This window comes from Semicossyphus pulcher, unplaced genomic scaffold, assembly GCF_022749685.1.
Source record: "Semicossyphus pulcher isolate SPU_LCO1_2020_fin unplaced genomic scaffold, fSemPul1.0.p SCAF_11, whole genome shotgun sequence".
Taxonomy (NCBI): Eukaryota; Metazoa; Chordata; class Actinopteri; order Labriformes; family Labridae; genus Semicossyphus; species Semicossyphus pulcher.
This window is the reverse complement of record NW_027211615.1, coordinates 30,703,701-30,728,443: the sequence shown is the minus strand read 5'-3', so window position 1 is coordinate 30,728,443 and position 24,743 is coordinate 30,703,701. Positions and strand designations below refer to the sequence as shown.

At 45.5% G+C, this 24,743-nt stretch overlaps 1 protein-coding gene across 3 annotated transcripts; it reads right to left on the bottom strand.

Annotated features, from left to right (window-relative positions):
- Positions 1 to 402: 402 nt before the first annotated feature.
- On the bottom strand, positions 403 to 23,663 carry cep170bb (centrosomal protein 170Bb). 3 transcript variants are annotated; one of them, XM_069657411.1, is made up of 19 exons: positions 23,506 to 23,663; positions 22,427 to 22,564; positions 21,823 to 21,912; positions 14,530 to 14,608; positions 14,321 to 14,379; positions 14,115 to 14,226; positions 13,892 to 13,993; positions 13,269 to 13,781; positions 11,907 to 12,970; positions 11,141 to 11,317; positions 10,849 to 10,966; positions 8,735 to 10,459; positions 6,984 to 7,227; positions 6,742 to 6,898; positions 4,586 to 4,723; positions 3,700 to 3,788; positions 3,399 to 3,492; positions 3,258 to 3,309; positions 403 to 2,682 (listed from the first exon to the last, which is right to left on the bottom strand). In XM_069657411.1, exons 2-19 carry the CDS (start codon positions 22,529 to 22,531, stop codon positions 2,486 to 2,488), a joined length of 5,115 nt encoding a protein of 1,704 aa, XP_069513512.1. In that variant the 5' UTR covers positions 22,532 to 22,564; positions 23,506 to 23,663; the 3' UTR covers positions 403 to 2,485. The 3 variants fall into 3 exon arrangements, with proteins under 3 accessions (XP_069513512.1, XP_069513513.1, XP_069513514.1); XM_069657412.1 differs by lacking the exon at positions 4,586 to 4,723; XM_069657413.1 differs by lacking the exon at positions 11,141 to 11,317.
- Between the last annotated feature and the right edge of the window lie 1,080 nt (positions 23,664 to 24,743).

Sequence of the window (24,743 nt, the reverse complement as noted above, 5' to 3'; positions counted from 1 at the left end):
GTCACTTTCTATTTACACCACGTGGGCACTGGGCGTGAAACTGACCACTGCGTGGGGTGGAAGATAACAATGAGACTCTTTGCGCCGGACGACAGGGCCCTGAGAGGGTCCTGTGAATAAATTTTATGTTCATAATTACGACACTGAAAAAAGAGGTTACAGGTTTAAAAGAAGCTGTACGAGTTATTCACGTCTTTTCAGATCAGTCTGAATTTGTTTGAATTACTTGACTGAAAATATTTTAGTCTCGTTGCATCAAAGACAATTGACTTTTCTCCAAACGCTGAAACGGCCGCCATCTTTGTTTTCCCCTCTTTAAGTCAGAAGGCAGGGAGGCCGTCGGCGCTCTGAGGTTTCTGTGTTTTGTTTGCTGCTCAGATTAAAACACTTCAGACGTCAGAGTGCATGAAACAGTTTATTACAAATGACAAAGTGATAGAAAAGAATCTGATGAGATGAACACATGAGTCCAGAAAATCAACACATGAAATGATCAGCAGCTTTTTCTCTGATCGATGCATAAAAAAAGTTTCTACAGCTCGTCTGCGTCGGTCACATGCACTGTAAAAAAACAGAAACACTTAATGCAAGTAGCCCAAACGACCAATCACCTGTAGCAGCAGCAGTTACATCATCACAGCAACAGCCAATCAGGTTTGAGAAGTGGGCGGGGGATGAACGATACATTCTCAATGGCTGCAGAGCACGAAAACAGCCCCTCCGCTCCACCTGTCTACACCTGCTGTTTGGACATGAAAAAGTGCACATTTGGTGAACTAGCTTCAAACTCATCTGCCTCCAGCTACAGGAAACATGCACCTTTCAAAATAAAAGTCTAAGACATCCTGTTTCTCCAGCCAAACTTTACAGCAACAGCTCAGTGAGCTTTTGGTCTTCGTCGCTAACCAGGCTAACACTTTCCCCCTGTTTCCAGTGTTTGTGCTAAGCTAGGCTAACCACAGAAACATGTGACCGTGGAAGAGACGGAGAACAAGAGGAGAGAGCTAAACATGTGAGCTCACACACACACACACACACACACACACACACACACACACACACGTTTATAGATGAGGATTTCAAAGTTCATTTTTGATCCAAACAACGTAAAGTGTTCGTCTCGTCGTCTCTGCACAACGTTCAGCAGTCACACACGGCGCTGCAGCGAGGGGGAGGAGACGGGAAGAAGACCTCTATGACGCGCTCAGACCCTCGTCTAACACGACAGCTCCTTATCTTTAAACTAAAGAAGGTGAGTAACAAACATGAGCGGGCGTCTCCTGTCTGCTTCTGTGTACTGAATTAAATCCAAAGATACTATCAGCCTCTGATTGGTCACTGCAGCGATGAGACCCTCTACCAGCAGAGGCGCCACCCCCCCTCGCTGCAACGCGGCGTCAGTCTGACTGCGCCTGTTGGGAGCTAAAACTCAGCTGTGTTTTTAATGAACAAACAGGAAACAGCGACTCATCAATCAGAGAGCTGATTGGTCGGTTTGACTGATGGTGAGTTGGCGTGTTGGAGGAGCAGCAGGATGTCTCACATGGAATCTGACAGAGGCTCACACATTCAGCACACGATCACAGCGAGACGAACAGAAAACTACAGCAGAGCTCAGAAACATTCAGACGGCTGCTTCCTGTCTGACGGCTACGACTTCCTGTCAGGAACACGACACGAACAGAAACACAATCTATCATCAAAGTTTACACATCATCATGGAACGAGCAGCTCTGCGTTTGTTCAGCTTGTGCGACGTAGAAGCACTTCTACAGTTTAAATGGTTTCTAAAAGACTGAATCACTGAGTCCTAGTTTCAGTTCATCCACAGCGCCCGCAGCTCTCTGCACACCACCTGCACACCACCTGCACACTCTCATCTAGTTTCACGTTTAACAACTTTAGCTTCTCTTGTTCATCAAACTGGGATCATGCAGAGTGTCCGGTGGGTGTTGGTTCATGTGTGACGATGAGCAGCGCTGACTCAGGAGCTTAAACTGTCTCATGTTTCAGCAGGCCCAGCTCCCTCACAGGTTATAAACATAAAGCACATTGTTCTCTTCTCCAATATTTAGTGTAGTTCAGGATAATGGAGCTGGGACACAGCATGTGCTTGGTGTGCAATGAATTGTGGGACACTGACAACCATAGCAGTAACAGAGACTTGAGTCCTGGGACTCTTTGACTCTGTTGAAGCGCTGAGACAAATCTACAAAGACACGGCTCCCTGATCTCTGCAGAAGCATCGCAGCATTGAGCCTACAGCCGTGATGGTCGACCGCTGACGGGTTCAGCACAGACGTTCGTCTTTATGAGTGAACCTCGAGTTGAGCTTCACGGCTGCGAGGTAAATCGAGGATACTTCTGCAGAAGAAGAAGCTCTCTGGGTTACAGCAGCTAATCTTCAGACTGCTCATCGGACAGAAGCACGGCTGCAGGCGGTGTGGACACCCAGAATCTATCCAGAGGTGCTACAGTGGCCTGTTCAGGCCATGTAGTGGGCCCCGTCGGGCCCACGAGGCGGTCTTTTGGTGCTTTCGTTGGCGTTGGAGGATGGGGGGCCACCACGGGGTTTGGCGGGGGGTTTCTTCTCCCTGGAGGAGGGTCGAGTCTGACCGACAGAGGTCGCACCCACAGCTGCAGTCTGAACGCTCCCACCAGGCTCCACAATGGTGTTTATAACTACGGCAAGAAAGACAGGACATTTACATATTAACAAACCAGGACAACCCTGATCACATGACGTCTGAAGCTGTGACCAGAACTAAACCCATTCTCCTCCTGTGTTACTTGTGTGTCACTTCACCCTTCAGATACGTCAGGAACCAAACGCCCTGTCTGTGTTCATGTCAGCACCTGTCGTCTCAGCCGGGTTAGGGGTTAACCCTAACCCATGTCCCCTCCTTCTGTGCCTGGATGAACTCTGCTTCCAGGGTCATTTGAATGTACCAGCCAATCATACGTCTTATTCTTCGAGAACGTCACAACTGAAACTCTCTGATGTTCCTGTTGAAGCTGTTCTGTAAACTGTGACCTGACATGTGACAGGTCAGAGGGGGTTCCACGGGGGGTTCCACAGGGGGGTTCCACAGGGTTCAGCTCTGGGGTTTTATTTTTCAACATATTGAAAAGAGCCTCGTTTGATGTTCCAGACACAGACTTACGCTTTACTGTCCTGAGCTACCTGAGACAACAGGTGTGAAGGAACAGGCTTCACCTTACAGAGAATCAAAGCTTTATGTGTTCACAACATTTACCTTCCAGCTGCCTCTGGACTCTTCTCAGCTCTTTCAAAATGGACGTGATTTCCTGCAACAAGAGACAAACAAGAAAGTTTCAGCTGCTCTCTCACTGAACCTGAGCATCATGTGTTTCTACTGAAGAGTCTGCAGATGAACCTTGTTGGAGGTTTTCAGGAGGGGGACTTCATTCTCAGCATTGATCTTGGCCTCGATCTCCTCCCAGACACCAGCCTTGTTCTGGAACAGAACCCTGAGAACAGACAAACAGTGCAGGGTCAACACAGGCGTCTTCACGGACCCAAAAAGTGACTATAACTTCCCCAAAGCATGGATCGTTTCTGAAAGGTCGGCACACCTGGGATCACTCCGTCTTTCTAAAGAGCCCTGATACTCTCCTGCAGGATGTTTAGGTAGTTCTAATGTGGTAGGGTAATGCTTTCATCAAGAGCTTCCTTACTTCATTTTTTCGGCCAGCTGCTCGGTGTTCTCCCGGATCGCCTGAGACAGCTGAGACACTGGGTTCAGCATCAGGTTGTCCAGAATCACCTGAAAGAGTTTGTTTAGAGATGAAGAGGGAGCGAGGTGAAGTCAGGAGCCTGAAACTATGACATTACAGACATTTACATCCAGATTTCCCAGCACACCAAAACTAACGGCAGCAGTGTCAGTCTGGTTTAGTTTGTTAAACTGTTGGATATGTTCACACTGCAGGCTCAGCACTCAAACTGTTCTATCTTTGTGTGCTGATTGGCCCAGCCTTCACCAGCTCATTGGAGCACAAACATCTTTGTTGATTCCTGCTCATTTTACAGATCGTCACGCAACAACACTCAGAGCAAACTTTGAATCTTTAGCGCCACCCCTTTTAGACCTAGAGAATAAGTACTGAACAGCCTCCAGGGGGCAATAAATGCAGGCTAGATGTTTAGGGACCAGTTACATCTGACAATGGCATGGCACTATTCTGCATGTTTACAGGAAGTGTTGGAAACTTGGTGATGCTTTCAGGCTCTCCACAACAGCCCACCAGACTAGGACGTTAACCAGACATAAAGATTATTCAAGAGACGAACTTTATTGGTGCTGTTGATCCACAACAGGAGTCAGGTTTACTGATACAATGACCTGCTTAGCTTGTTCACCTGGAAGGTTGTTGGGATAGAAGCTAAATGTGTCAGTAATAAAATAAGTATTCATCAGTTACATATCTGTGTGAATCTGAGCGAGAAGTTTACACATGACACATTGAGGACATTTAATAACCATCGTGTGACGGTGCAAAGGTATTTCGGGACACACTGAGCTGCAGTGTGAACGTAGCCTCAGTGGCATTAGACAGTGACCTCTTCGCGGTTCCACGGACGGCGTTGCTTAGAACCGGGCTCCGGCTCATTCATGTTTGCGTCCAGGCCCAAGACGGCAGCAGAACCTGGAGGAACCTTCTGGTAGTTTAAACTGGCCTCAGGGATATGTTGGACCAGCTGGAAAGAGAGTAGAGGGAGTCTGGCTCTGGTGATCCAACCACTGAATATTTGTTATCAAACCAGCGAGCAGCCGGCCGGTTGGCAGTGCTCCGTGAACGCATGCACCAAGTCAACATGCAGCTGCGATGGTGAGGGCAACAGTGTATGCAGTGAATTTTAGTACTGCTGGGAGACAGCGTGTTAACAGGGAGACGTAGGAGTGCAGGAGGGTCCTACTGGTCACCAGTTCCAGCTCCATGAACTGTTCCAAAACCAGTCAAACCAGTTCATTAAGAGTGCTGGGCTACAGAAGTTTATCAGTGGCAAATCTACTGAGCAGGACCAAACACATCTGAGCAGGAATCAGTCTGAATAAAGGACAGAGTGAGCGGGGAAAGATCGTGGTATAAACTATGGAAGTGGCCGGCAGGTAAGGCCGGAGCATAAATACGACGACATGCATCAGATTCGAGTTTTACAGGGTAACTGACACACAGAGCGTAGAGAAGATCAGGTTAGAATGGGCAGAGTAGAGCATTACAGCAGAGTCAAGTGCAGCTGTGTCTGGTGGAGGAACATATAGTTGGGTTTGGTAGAGCTGAGTAGAGTCGGGTCGGTTTGGGTAAAGTCGGACGTCATGACTTTGGGTAGCATATAGCTGGACTGGTACGTACAGCAGGGTGGAGCACAGCACGGTTGGGTGGAGTACATTAGGTAGAACATGGACAGGTAGAGTTGGTCTTTAGAGTCGGGTTGAGTATGGTCGAAAGGTAGAGCTCGGTCAGGTACATATGGGTTGGGTGGGGATGGTTTAGGTGGAGAAGGACTCAGTTGGGTCAGAGGTTGGTCGGGTAAGGTAAGGTGGTGATGGGACAGGTGAAGAAGCACATTTTGGGTTTGGGAGAGCTGGATGGGGTCGGGTTCAGTTAGTTGTTGAAACTGTCCATCACAGGTGGGCCGGGATGAGCAGACTAGAGGTGGGTCAGGTAGAGTATGGGGAGTTGGGTAAAGTGAGGTGGCTTTGGGAGGAACACAGTAACGCTGGATATCTGATACATCTGCTGGTTGCAGAGATCTAAACCTCGACCCTGCAGATGGATTCCGGCTGGGATTTGTGTTTGTGTGCTTATTGTGTTGGAAATATATATATGACACTTAATCAGGCAAATGTTTCAATAAGAATAATAAGGGAATAGTGTTAGGTTGGATAGAGTTGGACAAGGTTGAGTTGGAGTCTTATATCGGAACACCGGTTTGTCATGATCCTGAGTGATTCCAGCTTGGACTTTTTGTGTTAACTCTGTAGTTTTGTCATTAATAAGCTTTAATATTGAACCATCTGATCAGACAAATCTCAGAGTTAGGAAATCCAATGTGTGTCAGAGAAATCCAACACTGGTGAGAGGGAAGTGTTAGGATTAGTGATGAGAGGGCACGATGGTGGAGGAGGGGAACCAGGCGGAGTGATGAATCAGAGTTGGACACCTGAGATGGTCGAACCCCACGTGAGTATGGATAAGATGGCCTCTGTGCAGCACAACAGAGAAATGAGTCATGAGAATCCAAAGCGTAATGAAGCTCCTGTCAATCAAGCTGCAACCTGGAACTCAGTTGCAGACATTGGACTCGAACCTTTCCATCCAACACACTTTTGATGGCATGTAACTCTGAGTGATTTTATTAATAGCGATGGTGACAAAACTACATAAAGACCCAGTTTAAAACAGCCACTTGTTCTCCTTTAAACTGGGAACACACTAGAAGGACTGGGCGGCTCAGAGTTCAGAGACTGACTGGACTACAGTCGCCTCCGCCTCCATCACTTCTGGGGATTAGCTTTAACTGCAGTTCCCATCAGTGAAATGCTGAACATGTAGTGGATTTGTGAAGGTAGAAGATTGAAATCTTTCACCTTATATCAAAAACAAACTCAAACCCAGGTGATATGTCTGGTGTGTTCCCAGTTTAAGAATCTGTGGATTGTGAGGTGGTTGAGGTGAGGTGGGGGATGTTAGGTGGTTCGCAGCGTCGCCCACCTCCTCCCTGGCAGAGATGGTGGAGGCTGGAGTGTTGGGCAGCGAGCTGGGGGAGGTGGTGGTGCCCATGCCGGAGCTTGGCGAGTCTCCGTCCCCTGCAACGTCGTGAATTTCCTTTGCCAGGATGGCCAGATCTTTGGCCAGGTCCTGACTGAGCCTGCGGGGAATCACAAAGAAAAGGTCATCATGGAGCGATGTGAGTTTGGTTTCTCTGAGCTCAAGTTGATAATGGATGTTTTTACTTGGCAATTTCAGCGCTGTGCGTGGACCAATTCTGGTAGGGGTCCCCCTCGTTCTGGTCCTCGTCATCCTCTGTCTCCAGGGAGACGGACTTGGATCGGGCGGCGGCCGTGCGGTGGCCGCGAGGCATCTGGACTGAAGAGGAGGGATGGGAGGAGCGTTTGGACTTAGGAGTCCCGGCACTGGTCTGGTATTCCTCCTCAGAGGATGAGGAGAAGTCTGAACCCTTCTGTCTGCGACGGGAACCTGCAAATATTTCATTTAGGTTAATTTTACAGAAGAATCTCAAGAAGACAGGATCTGTACGTCCTGCAGCATTCTGGTGGTTTGATACCCAGCTAGTGTCAGGTGTCTGCAGTTTGAGCTGAGGCTCATGACTGATCTAAACATCCACCATGTCAGAACATTACTTCACCCTTTGGTACAGACTCAGGCATTGAAGCACACGTTAACTCTAAACATGATAGAGAGAGATGAAGACTGATGCTGTGAAGCTTTGTTTCCATGGTAACATTAGCAGACTCCAGTAACTCACCAGGGACAGAAATCTGATCCACAGTGGCAGTAAAATGGCCGACGATCACCAGCAGAATACAAAACAGAGGCTGGTTTAAATGGATCTGTGTTTGTTCATCGGAGGGAGGAAACCTGTGCTGGATATTTAGGATCTCTGTGTAACATGAGCCCGTAGCTCGGTCTGTTCTGATACACGATCTTCTTGACTAATCTTGATTTGTGATAACATTTAGGTTTCAAGAACTCTTTCTTTCTTTCTTCTTTAACTGTCCAAAGCACACATTTCACACGCTATCCAGACAGAAGGCGAAGTTCAGGTCGGGCAGCCAGGATGTACAAATAATCTTAAATGTGTCGTGTGTTGAAACTTGTAAATCTGACACATGAACACCGAGTCAGACGAGTTCGACTCTGAGGTAGGAACATGTGTGCGAGTGTGTTTCTGTTAACCTACAGAGAAAGTTCTGCTGTTGTAAAGATAGCAATGACATCAAATCATTCAATTCTTTTTATTTGATTCTGTTTGCTTTCAGTCATTTTAATATTCGCTTTGCTAAGTTATAAAAACAACTATTGTAGAATAAACGTCTTTACACTTGATGATGGGGCAGTGAGCAGCTTTGAGCGATGAGCTGCACAGTTTCCTGAATGATTTGTGAATTGTTTGGAAGAATAATTAGAATAAAATATGTTTTAGGTTTCACCAAGGTCAAATTGTTTGAGAGACTTATTAGAGGGTCTGGGGACAGTCCGTCCGTCCGTCCATTATCTAAACCTATCCTGTTCAAGGTTGTGGGGGGCTGGAGCCAGTCCCGGCGGTCGGGGGGCTGGAGCCAGTCCCGGCGGTTGTTTTGCAGTGTAATCACATCGGGTCACTGATAAATCATTACTTATTTGAATAAAACCTTTCCTTCTCCATAATTGTTCCATAAGCTCTCCATAAATATAAATGTAGAACATTAGGATAACGTTGAAGTTTAGTTCAAAGGTCATGGATTCTGGACCTCTGTCTGGCTTCAATAAATAGACGTTAACAATTACATTTGTTATTCACAATTATTGTATGACAATTCACAACATAATTGCAACTGCCTGCACCCAGACAATAACATAATCATCAATCAATCAACAACACTTACTGGAGAAGAGGAACGGGAGGAATGCTGGGAATGACTGTAGGATTGAAAAACAATAATTATGTCTACAAACTGGAAACAGAGTTGTAGTCAGGACTCACTGGTGCTGGGGTACTTGGCTCCGCTGGAACGGGTACGTGTCAGTGGTTGCTTCCCCGGAGCTCCACCCCCTTTGCCAGCTGCCTGGCGGGCGTCGCCCACAGATGTCTTTCTGGTAGTGACAACAGACTCAGAGTTCCGATTAGAGACACCAGACCGGGCCGTGGAGGAAGACTCATTGTCACTGGGGGTTGTAAAGGAGCCGGTTCTTTTCCTGGGCATGGCTAAGATGTCCAGCCTCGATAGCTTCTTCCCCTCAGCAGACACTTTAGCTGGTGCAGTGATATGATCAGAATTCTGGGAAGCCCGGTCAGTCTCTGCACCCTCATTATCTGAGGCTTCTCCCAGGCGGGCTCGGCGGAGCATGGATGCCCGGGTCGGCCGTGGTGCTGACAGGCTGTTGGAACGTGTCAAAGCCTGCTGAGATGCTGCCTTTGATGCCTTTCCATTGTCTTCTTTCTGAAGAGGCGTGATGACTTTCTTGCTACGGCTGGATGGACGGGAAACTTCATGGTCAGATGAAGTTGTTTCAGTCCACTGTTGAGCAGAACCCTGCTGGCCCTCTGACAGATCCAGAGATCCACGGTTGCCGGCACTTCGGCGCATCTGGAAGCGCTTCGCTGCCTCTGCCTTGTTTGATGTATCTGATGTCACCTGGTTTCGGCGTTTCTCAGAAAGCCGTTCACGGGCAGTGAGTTGTCGTCCCTTTTGTTGGATGGACGGGCTGGAGGAGGACTTCTCCTTTTGGAGGCTGTTGATGGCAGGACGCTTCTTAGAAGCAGAACTGATGGGAGCGTTCTTGCTGCTCACCTGGCTCACAGTGCTGGCTGTGTCCACGTCTGACTCACCAGAAAGAGAGTCATCCATGTGGGTGGAGGAGCCTCCTTTCTTTGAGCTGCGACCGGAGCCAGAAGAGGGGAACTTGGTGTCCAGAGAAGACAGAGTTCCTTCTGCCTCCTGAAGGAAGGAATGCGTGTCCTGGATGTTCTCCCTCCTCTGCTCCATGTCTCTAATAGATGGGTGACTAGAAATGTGAGGAAGCTTCTTCATCTGGACAGTGTCACTGGGCTGGTCTTTCGTGAAGCTCTCCTGGCGGACGATAGATGATATGCAGCTGTCTTTAGTGGGGACACAATCCTTGTCCTGCATTTGGAGGTTTGGAGCAGAGCTGTTGGGTTTAACACCTGTCCTCCTGGGTTCGTGACCACTAAGGTGTCGGATCAGGATCGTGGTAGGGGGAGTTTTTGCTGTGGGGTTTTGTATCCTCTCAGACTGTACTGGGCTCCGAGCTTGGTCAGGTTTGCTTGCACTGTCTTCAGACCCGATGTAGAAGGAAGTGGATTTGGAGGAGGGAGACACTTTCTCTGCACCCCTGAAATGAGGACCAGTGCCCCCTGGAGATCCAGACCTGGCCTGATTCTTCTTTGTTTTCTCCAAAACAGGTCCATCATCTGACCGGCTAGCATCACTCAGGCTGTCCGGGTCAACATCATCTTGAACAGACAGGCACTGGGTGGAGTCCTGTGGGCGGGGAGCACCGCAGACTCGGTCCAGAGCTTCCTGGCCGTGGTAAGGTTCATGCCGAATCAGGATACTTGGAGGAACACTATCCAGCTTCTCTGGAGGCACCTGGGGCAGCAGCCTTCTTGTTCTGGAGCTGTGACTGGACTCCGACTCAGAATTATCGTAGCTGTAATTTCCCATGGACCGGCTCATGAGGCGCAAATCTACAAAAACAATTCAGGATCACTCAATTTTCTACAATTATCATACTGTTACATTTGTATTATACGTGAACAAACTGTCGTTTCAAGGCCTAGTGCTCAACTGCTCTTACTAGTCCACATGATGGAGCATGTTGAGTGTAAAGGTTGCTTTAAAGCGATTGTGTGCTGTGTTTCTAAAGCCACGACAGACCTGAGATTTGCAACTAGATGAAAACATTTAGCAGCTCCTATTAACATCAGGTGTAGTAGCAGAGGCCTGTGGTCAGATAATCCTGTGCAGGCACAGATCAAAGGTGGATATGGGCTCCAAACGTAGGAGGGTTTGATTCCTAGCCTTTAAATAATAGATCCCTTTCTGACAAACTGCACAGACAGAATTTTAACAGCACCTTCCAGACTTTCTCCTTGTGGTGGAGTAGAACCAGGTTCTGCATAGCTGTCGGCCAGACTGGCCCAGCGGGAAACCCATTTCGGTCCTTCTAGACCTGCTGTATGAGCAGGTGGAACCTGGGCGACAGAACAACACGATGAACAACAGTATCAGATGATAAAAGTGAGACCAAAGAGTCCAACAAGATTGATAGAGTATAATATGTGAAAGGAGAAACTGAGGGAAAAATGACATTATTCTGCATGCACTGGGATCAGAACATGCTACACAGGTCCAGGTTTAGTTTTTACCTGTATGGGGCCTGATGGGGGGCCACTGATAGCAGCTGGGTTAAAGCCATGCAACAGGTCCACAGTGCTACCATCGCTAGGCAGGTTAGCTTGCTCATCCTTGCCATCATTTATTACAGGTCTATACACTCCTGTGTTCACACCACTGTACTCTGGAGAGTCGAGGACACCAAACACCTGTCAGAGCACAGGGCATGCGGGGGGGAGGGGGGGGGGCAGATCACAAGAACAGGAAGGAGCAACAAGGACAAGAGGTCACATGCATCCCTTAAGAGATTTATTAAGAGAGTCTTTGTTTAAGGAAGTCTGATATTGAAAATCTGTTTCAGATGTCAGATATGTCCAACACTGAACAGTGAGGATCATGTTCATATTGATTGTGTTATTGTTGAATGATGTGGGGAACGGGGCAACACACAAGAGGTGGGGCAATCTAAAACGAATCTTTGTTTTTGTCTTTCACTGATGTTAGCTCAAAAGTTTCCACAATAAAAGCAACACAGCACATGCAGATCAGGTGGTTACGTATCCAACAACAGCTTCTGTAGATCCTTCTTACCTGGAGTATTTAGTATCTATTTGTTGTGTCTCTCAATGCTAACAAATGTCACATGAGTGTTTTTCTACCTGAGTAACCCTGATCCAATTTATTCTCTAAGAAGTAAAGATTCTTTGAATCAGCCGTTTGAACCCTGGATGGTGCCTTAAACAAGAATCTATGCAGGGTCACTGTCTAAAAACACTTGTGGTCTAACTCTGAGTTCACCTGATCAATCATGTTACGAGCCTCCTCCACCTCTTTGTCCTGTGACTCTGTCTCGATGGTGTAGGTCCCAGCATCACTTAGGCTGTCATCCTCCTCATTCCTCATCATCCTCTGGGGACCTTTGAGGTCTCCTGCACGGACACCCAGGGGCAGCATGGGGGGCCCAGACGGGTGGACCGGAGAGGGAGTCTGGTCTGCAGCACTGCTGGGGATTGAGGACTTTGCTGAAGGCTGTAAGGGGGAGTTGGGGTAGGAGACTGAGGAAGCTGCTGGAGGTTCTTGGGGGGAGGGAATTCTTGCATGAGCAGGCGAAACCATCACTGGCGGTGCTGACATTGGAGGTGGGGACATCTTGTCCCTTGTTGGGGAGGAGTCATGTTGACCAGAATCCTTCAGAAATTCAGCAGCAAACTCCTGTGCAAGCTTGGACTTCTTCCCGACACTGCCAAAGGGTCTGATTATGATCCCAGAGGAAGAACGAGAGGAGGAACCAGAGGAGGCCGCCTCCCCTTCAGTCTTCTCCCTCTTCAGAGAGCTAGACCTCTGGGGGCCGCCGTGGCCTTGACCCTTCAGAGGAACTGTCACCTGCTGGGTGGGGGGGATGTGACCATGCACAGAAGCAGGCCTCTCGCCGCCTTTCCGCCGCTCCAGCTTGGCCTTAAGGGCGGAGTACGAGTCAGCGTGGGCAGGGTTATGTGTAAAGGACTGTGAACGCTTTTTGCGGGGGTTATCATCAAAGAACTCGATGATGAAGGCCTGCTGGGTGAGGTGCTCTTGGGGGCCCTGTTTGGGAGTTTCTGTGGTGGGGGACTGAGCCTGAGGAGGACTCTGGGACAGGGGCCGCTCAGGGGGCACAGGAGAGGCTGGTCCAGGTGGAGAGTACTGCAGCGGCTGGTGGAGTTTCTGTGCTGGAGGAGGCTGGTGGTGGATAGACTGACCTGACTGAACCGTCTGCTGAGACGCCTCGGACTGCTCTGATTGGACTGAGTGGTGGGATTTACTCCTCCTCCCTTTGAGAACTGGGTCCTCTGAGTCACTCTGGGTTCCATCCTCATGATGGTGACCTGAAACAAGAAGAGAAACACAAAACCTTCATTAAACAACATGATGGATTTTAGTTGATATAATAATGTCAGGAAGGGTTTTTGGGGGTCGCTGCAATCTGAATTTTGCACTCAAAGATCTCCAACAAGCAGGATTAAAATGGACTGAACTTTCAATGCTGCAGCGACCTGCAAACATCTGAATGCCCAAAGGTTGTGCTTACATAAGACAACAATCATCAGACAGGTAAAGAGGATTTATCATCAGTTCTATATCACACATTAAAAACAGTCGACTGATACCAGGTGATTTTCTGACCTTTCAGCGTCTTGATGTTCATGGCGAGGTCACTCTTTGTGCTGTAAACGTCTTCACAGGTCGGACGTCTTCTCATCATGCTGACGTCACTGTGGACCAACCAATCTGCCACCTTGCTTTCTGCTGACATCACCTCGGCAGGTGTGGCTGTTGCCATGGTGGTCTTTGAGGGCGGAGCCTGTTGTTTCCTCTGTCGGGTGGAGAACTTGGTGACGTGATCTTTGATCTTGATCTTGCCGGGTAAGCAGTCGTCAAACTCGATGGTGAAGGAGGCGTGGCTCTGAACCACAGGTGGGGTCGGGGTGGGATGGGAGGGCGGTACCGGGGGTGTGTCTGTGTCCTTGGTGGGGATCTCGTGAAGCTCCGCCCCCATAGTTTTGGGATGCTGAAAGTCCTTAGTGGGGATCTCGAAGTAGCTCGGTTCACGGTGGTACGAAGGGAAGACAGTTTTCTGTTGGGAGTCTGTCAGCGATCCAGAAAAGTCCGGATCCAGCGATGAAGAGTCTTTGTGGACTTTTGACCAGAACAAAGAGAAAGTAAATTTATAGAGTAGAAAAAACAGGTACTACTGCTACAAATACTACTACTTCTACTACAACTACTGCTACTACCACAAGCCTTACCTGCATGTGGCTCATCGCTGCTCTGAACTTTACTACCATAATCCTCCTCTCCCCACCAGGACGGCTGACCGTACAGAGGAGTGGGCCGACACACCGGAGCCTCTGCAACACACACACACACACACACACACACACACACACACACACACACACACACAGTTATTTCAGTTATATCATTATTTGCAGTATTATTTGCAGTATTGTTTGCAGTATTTGGAAGTACCTTGCGTCTTGGTACTGGTGGTTTTCTCGGCTCTTGTTTGCTCTTCGGGCTCCGTCTTGCTTCCATCTGAAGCCTTCAGGCTCATCTGCAGCTGACTGCTGTACTTCTCATGCTGAAACAAAAGAAGGCGCTGTCACACACTGTCCATTAACACACACTCACAGGCACACACACACACACACACACACACACACACACAGACTGACCTTCAGAGCCTCCTCAGGCACTCTGTGTTGACTTTTCTCCAGGATGTAGACGTGCGAATGTGAAGTGACGGTTCAGGAAAAACACTTTCTGTATAAACTCTCTAAACTGTGAGACACACACACACACACACAGACACACACACACACACACACACACACACACACACACACACACACACTGCACACACACCGCACACAGTGAAGGATATCGTATCCGAAGCGGATGATGTCGGACAGTTTGAGGGTGATGTAGGTCTGATCAGGGATCCTCAGGTCATTCACAAACGTCTGAAACACAAACACAGTCAGACACGTTCAAGCTGCTCAGTGAAGTGTTTCATCTTGTATTTCTAGTTCTTCTGTAGTTGCAGCAGTATTTTTAAAAGTATGTTTTGCAGTACTGATACTATTTGTAGTGTCATGAGTAGTTCTCTACCCATAAAGGCTGCCCTGGTCTTAACAAGGTTTTGGTCTGTTGTAGTGTTTGTTGTAGTATTTATAGTGTTGATTGTAGTATGTGCAGCTGTATGTGTAACAGCATGTGTAACAGTATGTGTCTTATGTGTAACAGTATGTGTAACAGCATGTGTAACAATATGTGTAACAGTATGTATAACAGTATGTGTGGCAGTATGTGTAACAGTATGTGTAACAATATGTGTGGCAGTATGTGTAACAGTATGTGTAGCAGTATGTGTAACAGTATGTGTCGTATGTGTAGCAGTATGTGTAGCAGTATGTGTAACAGTACGTGTAACAATATGTGTAACAGTATGTGTAGCAGTATGTGTAGTACGTGTAACAGTATGTGTAACAGTACATGTAACAGTATGTGTAACAGTATGTGTAGCAGTATGTGTAGCAGTATGTGTAACAGTATGTGTAACTGTACATGTAACAGTATGTGTAACATGATGTGTCCTCTATGCAAACCAAAGTTAGTCATGGAGTTCCACAAGGTTCTGTGCTCGGACCGATTCTTTTTACCTTATATATGCTTCCTCTTGGTAATATCATGAGGAAACACTCCATTAATTTTCATTGTTATGCAGATGATACTCAATTATACTTATCTATGAAGCCAGACGAAACCAATCAGCTATCTAAACTAGAAGCATGCCTTAAGGACATAAAGATCTGGATGACTAGAAACTTTCTGCTACTTAATTCAGACAAAACTGAAGTTATTGTGCTCGGCCCAAAACACCTTAGAGACTCTTTCTCTAATGATATAGCTGCCCTAGATGGCATCAGCCTGGCATCCAGCACTACTGTTAGGAATCTGGGAGTTCTATTTGATCAGGATATGTCCTTCATCTCCCACATAAAACAAATATCAAGGACAGCCTTCTTTCATCTTCGCAACAAAAATCAGACACATCTTGTCTCAAAATGATGCAGAAAAACTCGTCCATGCATTCGTTACTTCCAGGTTGGATTATTGTAACTCGTTACTATCAGGCTGCCCTAATAAGTCACTAAAAACTCTGCAGCTGGTACAAAATGCTGCAGCACGTGTGCTGACAAGAACTAGGAAGAGAGATCACATCTCTCCTGTATTAGCCTCTCTGCACTGGCTTCCTGTAAAATCTAGAATAGAATTTAAAATCCTTCTTCTTACTTACAAAGCTCTTAATGGTCAGGCACCATCATATCTTAAAGAGCTCATAGTGCCATATTACCCCTCTAGAACATTGCGCTCCCAGGATGCAGGCCTGCTTGTGGTACCTAAAGTCTCTAAGAGTAGTGTTGGAGGTAGAGCCTTCAATTACCAGGCCCCCCTCCTCTGGAACAATCTACCAGTCAAGGTCCGGGAGGCAGACACCCTCTCTTCTTTTAAGAGTTCAAACTTTCCTCTTTGATAAAGCTTATAGTTAGGCCTGGCTCAGGCTGGGACTAGCCCATAGTTATGCTGCTATAGGTTTAGACTGCCGGGGGGATCTAACACACCAAGCTTCTTTGTCTCTCTCTCTCTGACTCTCTTCCTCTCTCTCTGACTCTCTCTCTCTCTCTGTCATATTAATGCAGCTCATTAACTCTGTATCTTCTGGTCCCATTAACATTACTAACCACATATCTTCCCGGGAGTTCTTGTGCTCCCTTGTCTTGAAGGTTCCTGGGGATCGTTGCTGCAGACCACCTGCTGCTGTGGACCTGGTCGACTGCAACAACTACTAACATCAGCCTTCCCCATAGTATCATTATTGTTGCTGCTAATGCTAATAGTAGACCTGTTGACTTCAACTGTTACAATTACGATTACCTCAGCCTTTATCATTACTCTGCTTCTCTCGCTAATTTATTTATTTATTTATTTATTTAGCTAATCTTCACCCTAGTCTACCACTATTATTGACATTGTAACCATAAGTATGTGTCTGTTGTTGTTCATGTAACAAGGACATATGTTGTTGTGGTAACAAGAACATATGTTGTTGTTGCTCTCTTTACCTGTCTCTATCCTGCATCTCCTTCTATCCCATATTCGGCCCATCCAGTCGAGGCAGATGGCTGTTCAACATGAGTCTGGTTCTGCTCGAGGTTTCTGCCTGTTAAAAGGAAGTTTTTCCTTGCCAATGTGCCGAATTGCTAAGTGCTACTCATGGTGATTCATGTTGGGCCTCTCTTTAAATAACTTAACAAAGAGTCGGTCTAGACCTGCTCTTTCTGTAAAGTGTCTCGAGAAACCCTGGTTATGATTTGGCGCTATACAAATAAAATTTGATTGATTGATTGATTAATGTTAACAGTACGTATAACAGTGTGTGGCAGTACGTGTAACAATGTGTGTAACAGTATGTGTAGCAGTATGTGTAACGGTATGTGTAACAGTACATGTAACAGTATGTGTAACAGTACATGTAACAGTATGTGTAACAGTACATGTTACAGTATGTGTAACAGTATGTGTAGCAGTATGTGTAACAGTATGTGTAACAGTACATGTAACAGTATGTGTAACAATATGTGTCGTATGTGTAACAGTATGTGTGGTATGTGTAACAGTATGTGTAACAGAATGTGTAGCAGTATGTGTAATAGTATGTGTAACAGAATGTGTAACAGAATGTGTAGCAGTATGTGAAACAGTATGTGTAACAATATGTGTAACAATATGTAACAGTATGTGTCGTATGTGTAACAGTATGTGTAACAGAATGTGTGGCAGTATGTGTAACAGTATGTGTAACAGTATGTGTAGCAGTATGTGTAACAGTATGTGTCGTATGTGTAACAGTATGTGTAACAGTTTGTGTCGTATGTGTAACAGTATATGTAACAGTATGTGTAACAGTATATGTAACAGTATGTGTAACAGTATGTGTCGTATGTGTAACAGTATGTGTAACAGAATGTGTGGCAGTATGTGTAACAGAATGTGTAGCAGTATGTGTAACAGTATGTGTATGAGTATGTGTAACAGTAACATGTGTGTAACAGAATGTGTAGCAGTATGTGTAACAATATGTGTAACAGTATGTGTGGCAGTATGTGTAACAGTATGTGTAACAGTATGTGTCATATGTGTAACAGTATATGTAGAAGTATGTGTAACAGTAACAAGTGTGTAAAAGAATGTGTAGCAGTATGTTTAACAGTATGTGTAGCAGTATGTGTAACAGTATTTGTGGCAGTATGTGTAACGGTATGTGTAACAGTAATAAGTGTGTAACAGAATGTGTAGCAGTACTTGTAACAGTATGTGTAGCAGTATGTGTAACAGTATGTGTTGTATGTGTAACAGTATGTGTAGCAGTATGTGTAACAATATGTGTAGCAGTATGTGTAACAGTATGTGTCGTATGTGTAACAGTATGTGTCATATGTGTAACAGTATATGTAACAGTATGTGTAACAGTAACATGTGTGTAACAGAATGTGTAGCAGTATGTGTAACAATATGTGTAACAGTATGTGTGGCAGTATGTGTCGTATGTGTAACAGTATGTGTAACAGTATGTGTCATATGTGTAACAGTATTTGTAACAGTATGTGTAACAGCAACAAGTGTGTAACAGAATGTGTAGCAGTATGTTTAACAGTATGTGTAGCAGTATGTGTAACAGTATGTGTCATATGTGTAACAGTATATGTAACAGTATGTGTAACAGTAATAAGTGTGTAACAGAATGTGTAGCAGTACTTGTAACAGTATGTGTAGCAGTATGTGTAACAGTATTTGTGGCAGCATGTGTAGCAGTATGTGTAGCAGTATGTGTAACAGAATGTGTAACAGTACATGTAACAGTATGTATAACAGTGTGTGGCAGTACGTGTAACAATGTGTGTAACAGCATGTGTAACAGTATATGTAACAGTATGTGTAGCAGTATGTGTAACAGTATGTGTAACAGTACATGTAACAGTATGTGTAGCAGTATGTGTAACAGTATGTGTCGTATGTGTAACAGTATGTGTCATATGTGTAACAGTATATGTAACAGTATGTGTAACAGTAACATGTGTGTAACAGTATGTGTGGCAGTATGTGTCGTATGTGTAACAGTATGTGTAACAGTATGTGTCATATGTGTAACAGTATATGTAACAGTATGTGTAACAGTAATAAGTGTGTAACAGAATGTGTAGCAGTACTTGTAACAGTATGTGTAGCAGTATGTGTAACAGTATTTGTGGCAGTATGTGTAGCAGTATGTGCAACAGTATGTGTCGTATGTGTAACAGTATGTGTAGCAGTATGTGTAACAGTTTGTGTCATATGTGTAACAGTATATGTAGCAGTATGTATAACAGTGTGTGGCAGTACGTGTAAAAATGTGTGTAACAGTATGTGTAACAGTACATGTAACAGTATGTGTAGCAGTATGTGTAACAGTATGTGTAACAGTACATGTAACAGTATGTGTAGCAGCATGTGTAGCAGTATGTGTAGTACGTGTATCAGTACGTGTAACAGTACATGTAACAGTATGTGTAGCAGCATGTGTAGCAGTATGTGTAGTACGTGTATCAGTACGTGTAACAATATGTGAAACAATATGTGTAACAGTGTCATAAGTTTCTAGTTTAGCTCTGGTTTTGTCTTGTATTTTGGTGTTTAGTTATTATTTCCTGTTTTTACCTCGTCACTTTGTCCCTTGTCATGAGTTTTCATCGTTTAGTTTTGCATTTAGTTTATTCTGTGTTCTTGTCAGTATTTAGTCTTGTTAAATATTTCACTTGTGTCTTTTCGATTAGATCATTTCCTGTTTTACTTTGTCACCTTGTCTCTCGTGTTGGTCCACTTCAATCAATCAAATCAATCAAATTTTATTTGTATAGCGCCAAATCATAACCAGGGTTATCTCGAGACACTTTACAGAAAGAGCAGGTCTAGACCGACTCTTTGTTAAGTTATTTAAAGAGAGGCCCAACATGAATCCACCATGAGTAGCACTTAGCAATTCGGCACATTGGCAAGGAAAAACTTCCTTTTAACAGGCAGAAACCTCGAGCAGAACCAGACTCATGTTGAACAGCCATCTGCCTCGACTGGATGGGCCGAAAATGGGATAGAAGGAGATGCAGGATAGAGACAGGCAAAGAGAGCAACAACAACATATGTTCTTGTTACCACAACAACATATGTCCTTGTTACATGAACAACAACAGACACATACTTATGGTTACAATGCCAATAATAGTGGTAGACTAGGGTGAAGATTGGCTAAATAAATAAATAAATAAATAAATTAGCGCGAGAAGCAGAGTAATGATAAAGGCTGAGGTAATCGTAATTGTAACAGTTGAAGTCAACAGGTCTACTATTAGCATTAGCAGCAACAATAATGATACTATGGGGAAGGCTGATGTTAGTAGTTGTTGCAGTCGAGCAGGTCCACAGCAGCAGGTGGTCTGCAGCAACGATCCTCAGGAACCTTCAAGACAAGGGAGCACAAGAACTCCCGGGAAGATATGTGGTTAGTAATGTTAATGGGACCAGAAAATACAGAGTTAATGAGCTGCATTAATATGACAGAGAGAGAGAGAGAGTCAGAGAGAGAGGAAGAGAGTCAGAGAGAGAGAGAGAGTCAGAGAGTCAGAGAGAGAGAGAGAGAGAGAGAAGCTTGGTGTGTCAGATCCCCCCGGCAGTCTAAACCTATAGCAGCATAACTATGGGCTAGTCCAGGCCTGAGCCAGCCCTAACTATAAGCTTTATCAAAGAGGAAAGTTTTAAGTCTACTCTTAAAAGAAGAGAGGGTGTCTGCCTCCCGGACCCTGACTGGTAGATTGTTCCAGAGGAGGGGGGCCTGGTAATTGAAGGCTCTACCTCCAACACTACTCTTAGAGACTTTAGGTACCACAAGCAGGCCTGCATCCTGGGAGCGCAATGTTCTAGAGGGGTAATATGGCACTATGAGCTCTTTAAGATATGATGGTGCCTGACCATTAAGAGCTTTGTAAGTAAGAAGAAGGATTTTAAATTCTATTCTAGATTTTACAGGAAGCCAGTGCAGAGAGGCTAATACAGGAGAGATGTGCTCTCTCTTCCTAGTTCTTGTCAGCACACGTGCTGCAGCATTTTGTACCAGCTGCAGAGTTTTTAGTGACTTATTAGGGCAGCCTGATAGTAACGAGTTACAATAATCCAACCTGGAAGTAACGAATGCATGGACTAGTTTTTCTGCATCGTTTTAAGACAAGATGTGTCTGATTTTTGTTGCGAAGATGAAAGAAGGCTGTCCTTGATATTTGTTTTATGTGGGAGATGAAGGACATATCCTGATCAAATAGAACTCCCAGATTCCTAACAGTAGTGCTGGATGCCAGGCTGATGCCATCTAGGGCAGCTATATCATTAGAGAAAGAGTCTCTAAGGTGTTTTGGGCCGAGCACAATAACTTCAGTTTTGTCTGAATTAAGTAGCAGAAAGTTTCTAGTCATCCAGATCTTTATGTCCTTAAGGCATGCTTCTAGTTTAGATAGCTGATTGGTTTCGTCTGGCTTCATAGATAAGTATAATTGAGTATCATCTGCATAACAATGAAAATTAATGGAGTGTTTCCTCATGATATTACCCAGAGGAAGCATATATAAGGTAAAAAGAATCGGTCCGAGCACAGAACCTTGTGGAACTCCATGACTAACTTTGGTTTGCATAGAGGACACATCATGAACATTAACAAACTGAGATCGATCTGATAGATAAGATTTAAACCAACTTAGTGCAGATCCTGTTTTGTTGGACCTTTTCACCATTGGATTTTGTTTGCCTGCCCCCCTTGGATTCCTCATATGAGTAAGCCTTTTGTTTCGCCTTCTGCCTTTTTGTTTAAAATAAATTTTTAACTCAGTCAGCATCTGGGTCCTCAACCATTAGTTTAAACCTAAACCTTGACAAACAGTATGTGTAACAGCATGTGTCGTATGTGTAACAATATGTGTAACAGTATGTGTGGCAGTATGTGTAACAGTACGTGTAACAATATGTGTAACAGTATGTGTGGCAGTATGTGTAACAGCATGTGTCGTATGTGTAACAATATGTGGAGTGTTCTCACCCCGTTGAGGCTGCCCAGGTCTTTGACCAGGTGTTGGTCAGTAGTCGGGTTGTAGTTGATGACGGCGTGCTGCTTGTCGACGCTGCGGGACTGTCAGAACATAGTTTGTTAAACAGGGCCGTAACTCCAGACTCTGGGTCCATCAGCAGTCTGCACGGGCCCCTCCCAACACCCCCCACTGCTGCGTGTGCCTGTAACCTCCTACTCCAACATTATAAGCGTTTATTATCAAAGCGTCTGAAGTTTGATTTTGAACATTTGAACTTTAAATTATTCAAAGAGGATTTTATATTTTCTGTGTTCTGTTTGAAACCAGTTTGGGTCAGAACCTGTGACGTAAACCTCCATGAATCCTGGTTGTCATTTGGCCTAACCCCCCTTAACCCTCTATAACCTTCTTTGACCCTCTATCAGGCTATCTTACTTATTGATTTGAAATTTGCTAACTGTTCTGTTAGCAACAAGCTAGCATCGATCTGCAGCACAGAGCAGCAGCAGGTTTGTGTTGTGACGTTTAATAAAGTTAAGCTGCAGTAAAAACGTGAACCTGCTCTGACAGGAACAGAATCAGATCAGTGATCAGGTGATCGCTCTGATAGGTCACCTGCAGCATGAGCTCGCAGTCCTCTCGACCCACAAAGATCATCTCTCTGGGGAGGCGGTGTCGAGTCCCCGAGCTGCTCACCAGGAACCAGGAGGTCACACTCATCTTCACAGGCCTGCTGGGAAACCCCAGAGCATCCTAGGAAACCAAGGACAGGGAGGGGGGTCAGTACCACAGAAGAAGAAGAAGCTCGATAATATGTAGAAAAAGAAAAGTGAGTGAATGTCTCCAGCAGACGTGTTCATCCTGCAGCAGTGAAACAGGCTGTAATGGCTGCAACATAATCCTTGATGGGTCAAAGGTCGTCCGCTAAAAGTTCTTGTTGTTTCCACTGACAGGCTCAGATTGTTATTCTAAGTGTGTGACAACATGACAGAAAGGATCCCTACAGAGATAGACCTTTTTGTTACAGAGGAAGATGATTGTTTTAACCACACACAGACGTTACATCGCTCTCTGCACACACACCAGACTCCATTGTGGAATAATCTCTGATATTTATGTGTAATAAGACGAAACAAGTTGTCTTATCACTGCAGTACTGCAGCACCACTGTGTACTCACAGAGAGCACGTCATTATGTTCCATTTTTAAATACAGTCTTCCACCTGTTAGTTATCACATCACGTGACACAACCGGAAGTGTCCTCAGAGCAGGTCAACCTGTTCATCTCTATGACATCATCACCATCATCATCTTCATCGCGGTCATGGTTCAGACCAGCTCAACGCGGCCACACCCGAGATAACACACATACACACACGCCTATGCACGCGCACCCACACACGCGCACACACAGCTTGGATGTTGGATGGACCGGAGAGGCTCGTCAAAAACATCCCCCCGGGCCTCAGCGCTCCATCCGCGGCTGCAGGCCGGACAAGGAGCCGGTACCGGAGACAGACAGACAAACAGGCAGACAGACAGGCAGACAGACAGAGAGGAGGATAGACAGGAGGACAGGCTGACAGATAACGGGATAGATAGACAGGAGGACAGACAAACAGGTCTCTCCCCTCCTCCACGCCCTTCCTCCTCCTCCTCCTCCTCCTCCTCCTCCTCCTCCTCCTGCTCTTACCTCCGCGCCAGATGCCGCCGCTCCTCCTCTCCGATTGACGCCGGGACAGACACGCTGTGAGGCGGGCAGGGCATGAGAGGCGTCCCGGACCGGAGCCGGTTCAGGATCAGAGACCGACAAAAACCGGAGCGACGCGCAGTGATGCTGCTGTTATGGCATCTGTGTCTCCTCCTGACGCACCAGCTGCCACCCGCTGCGTCAACACGCACCGCGGCACAGGAAGCGACACCGACAGGCCTTCAGAATAAAAGCCCCAACCTGAGCTCAGTTAGGATTAACAGGTTAAAGGCAACAAATGTGAAGAGTGAACGAGGCTGATATTAATATTTTATATTAATAATATAATATATATAAAATTTACACCACAAATATCACACCGAGCGTTATACTGCGCCATGTTAACCTTTGTGTGAAGGAATCTTACGTGAATCTAATCAACACAGGGCAGAGGAGCATCCGTGTGTGTGTGTGTGTGTGTGTGTGAAAAAGGAGCTAACAACACAATCGCACACGAGGTAGTCAAACGGCTTCAAACGCTACTGTTTGCTGTGCTCTTATTGTGAAGGCAGGCTGGTTTCCGGGCTGAGTGTTTGACGGCTCTTCAGCTGATGAACCTGCGCACACACACACACACACACAATCACCAATATATTCATCAATACGATCATTATTATAGATATTCACTCTGTTGTTTATTATTATTCTTTTTTTATATTTTCAGGTGGAGTCACGTGATCTGACGGTCTGATGCCTCGTGAGTGTTTGGGATGACGTCACCTAAGAGCCAAAACATAAAATCTGTGACAATAACAAAATATTTTTTATTTCATTATTATTATTATAATAAACCAACAGTACAGCTACTGTACACGAGAGCACCAGCTGTGACAAAGAGAGCAATGATATATAATCATATATAAACACATACTGTATATGTAGGCCTATACATATGTATGTATAGGTATATATATTGAGTATACTCTGTGTCAGTGTAGAGTCTTTGTCATCTCTGATGATGAGCTTCGTGTTCTACAGACTAAAGGGAGGGAGGGGGGGTACTCAGTGAGCCGGGTCACTTCTGCAGAACATATAGATATGTAGTTCATCATTAGCGTCCTTACAGGTGACTGAAACACACTGTCACATGGTGATAGTAATGACATCATGTCTGTTTCCTGTGCAGAGATGAAAATAAATGAACTTTAATTTCACCTTGAGGTACGACCAAGCAGTCAGGT

What these genes read in the sequence shown, in the direction of transcription:
- cep170bb (XM_069657411.1), bottom strand. Translation starts at nt 22,531, where the DNA reads ATGAGTGTGACCTCCTGGTTCCTGGTGAGCAGCTCGGGGACTCGACAC. An exon ending in ACCTGGGCAGCCTCAACGGG is followed by an intron (nt 14,609 to 21,822) that starts GTGAGAACACTC and finishes TTTGTGTTTCAG; the next exon opens with ACGTTTGTGAATGACCTGAG. An exon ending in TGCCTGAGGAGGCTCTGAAG is followed by an intron (nt 14,227 to 14,320) that starts GTCAGTCTGTGT and finishes CTTTTGTTTCAG; the next exon opens with CATGAGAAGTACAGCAGTCA.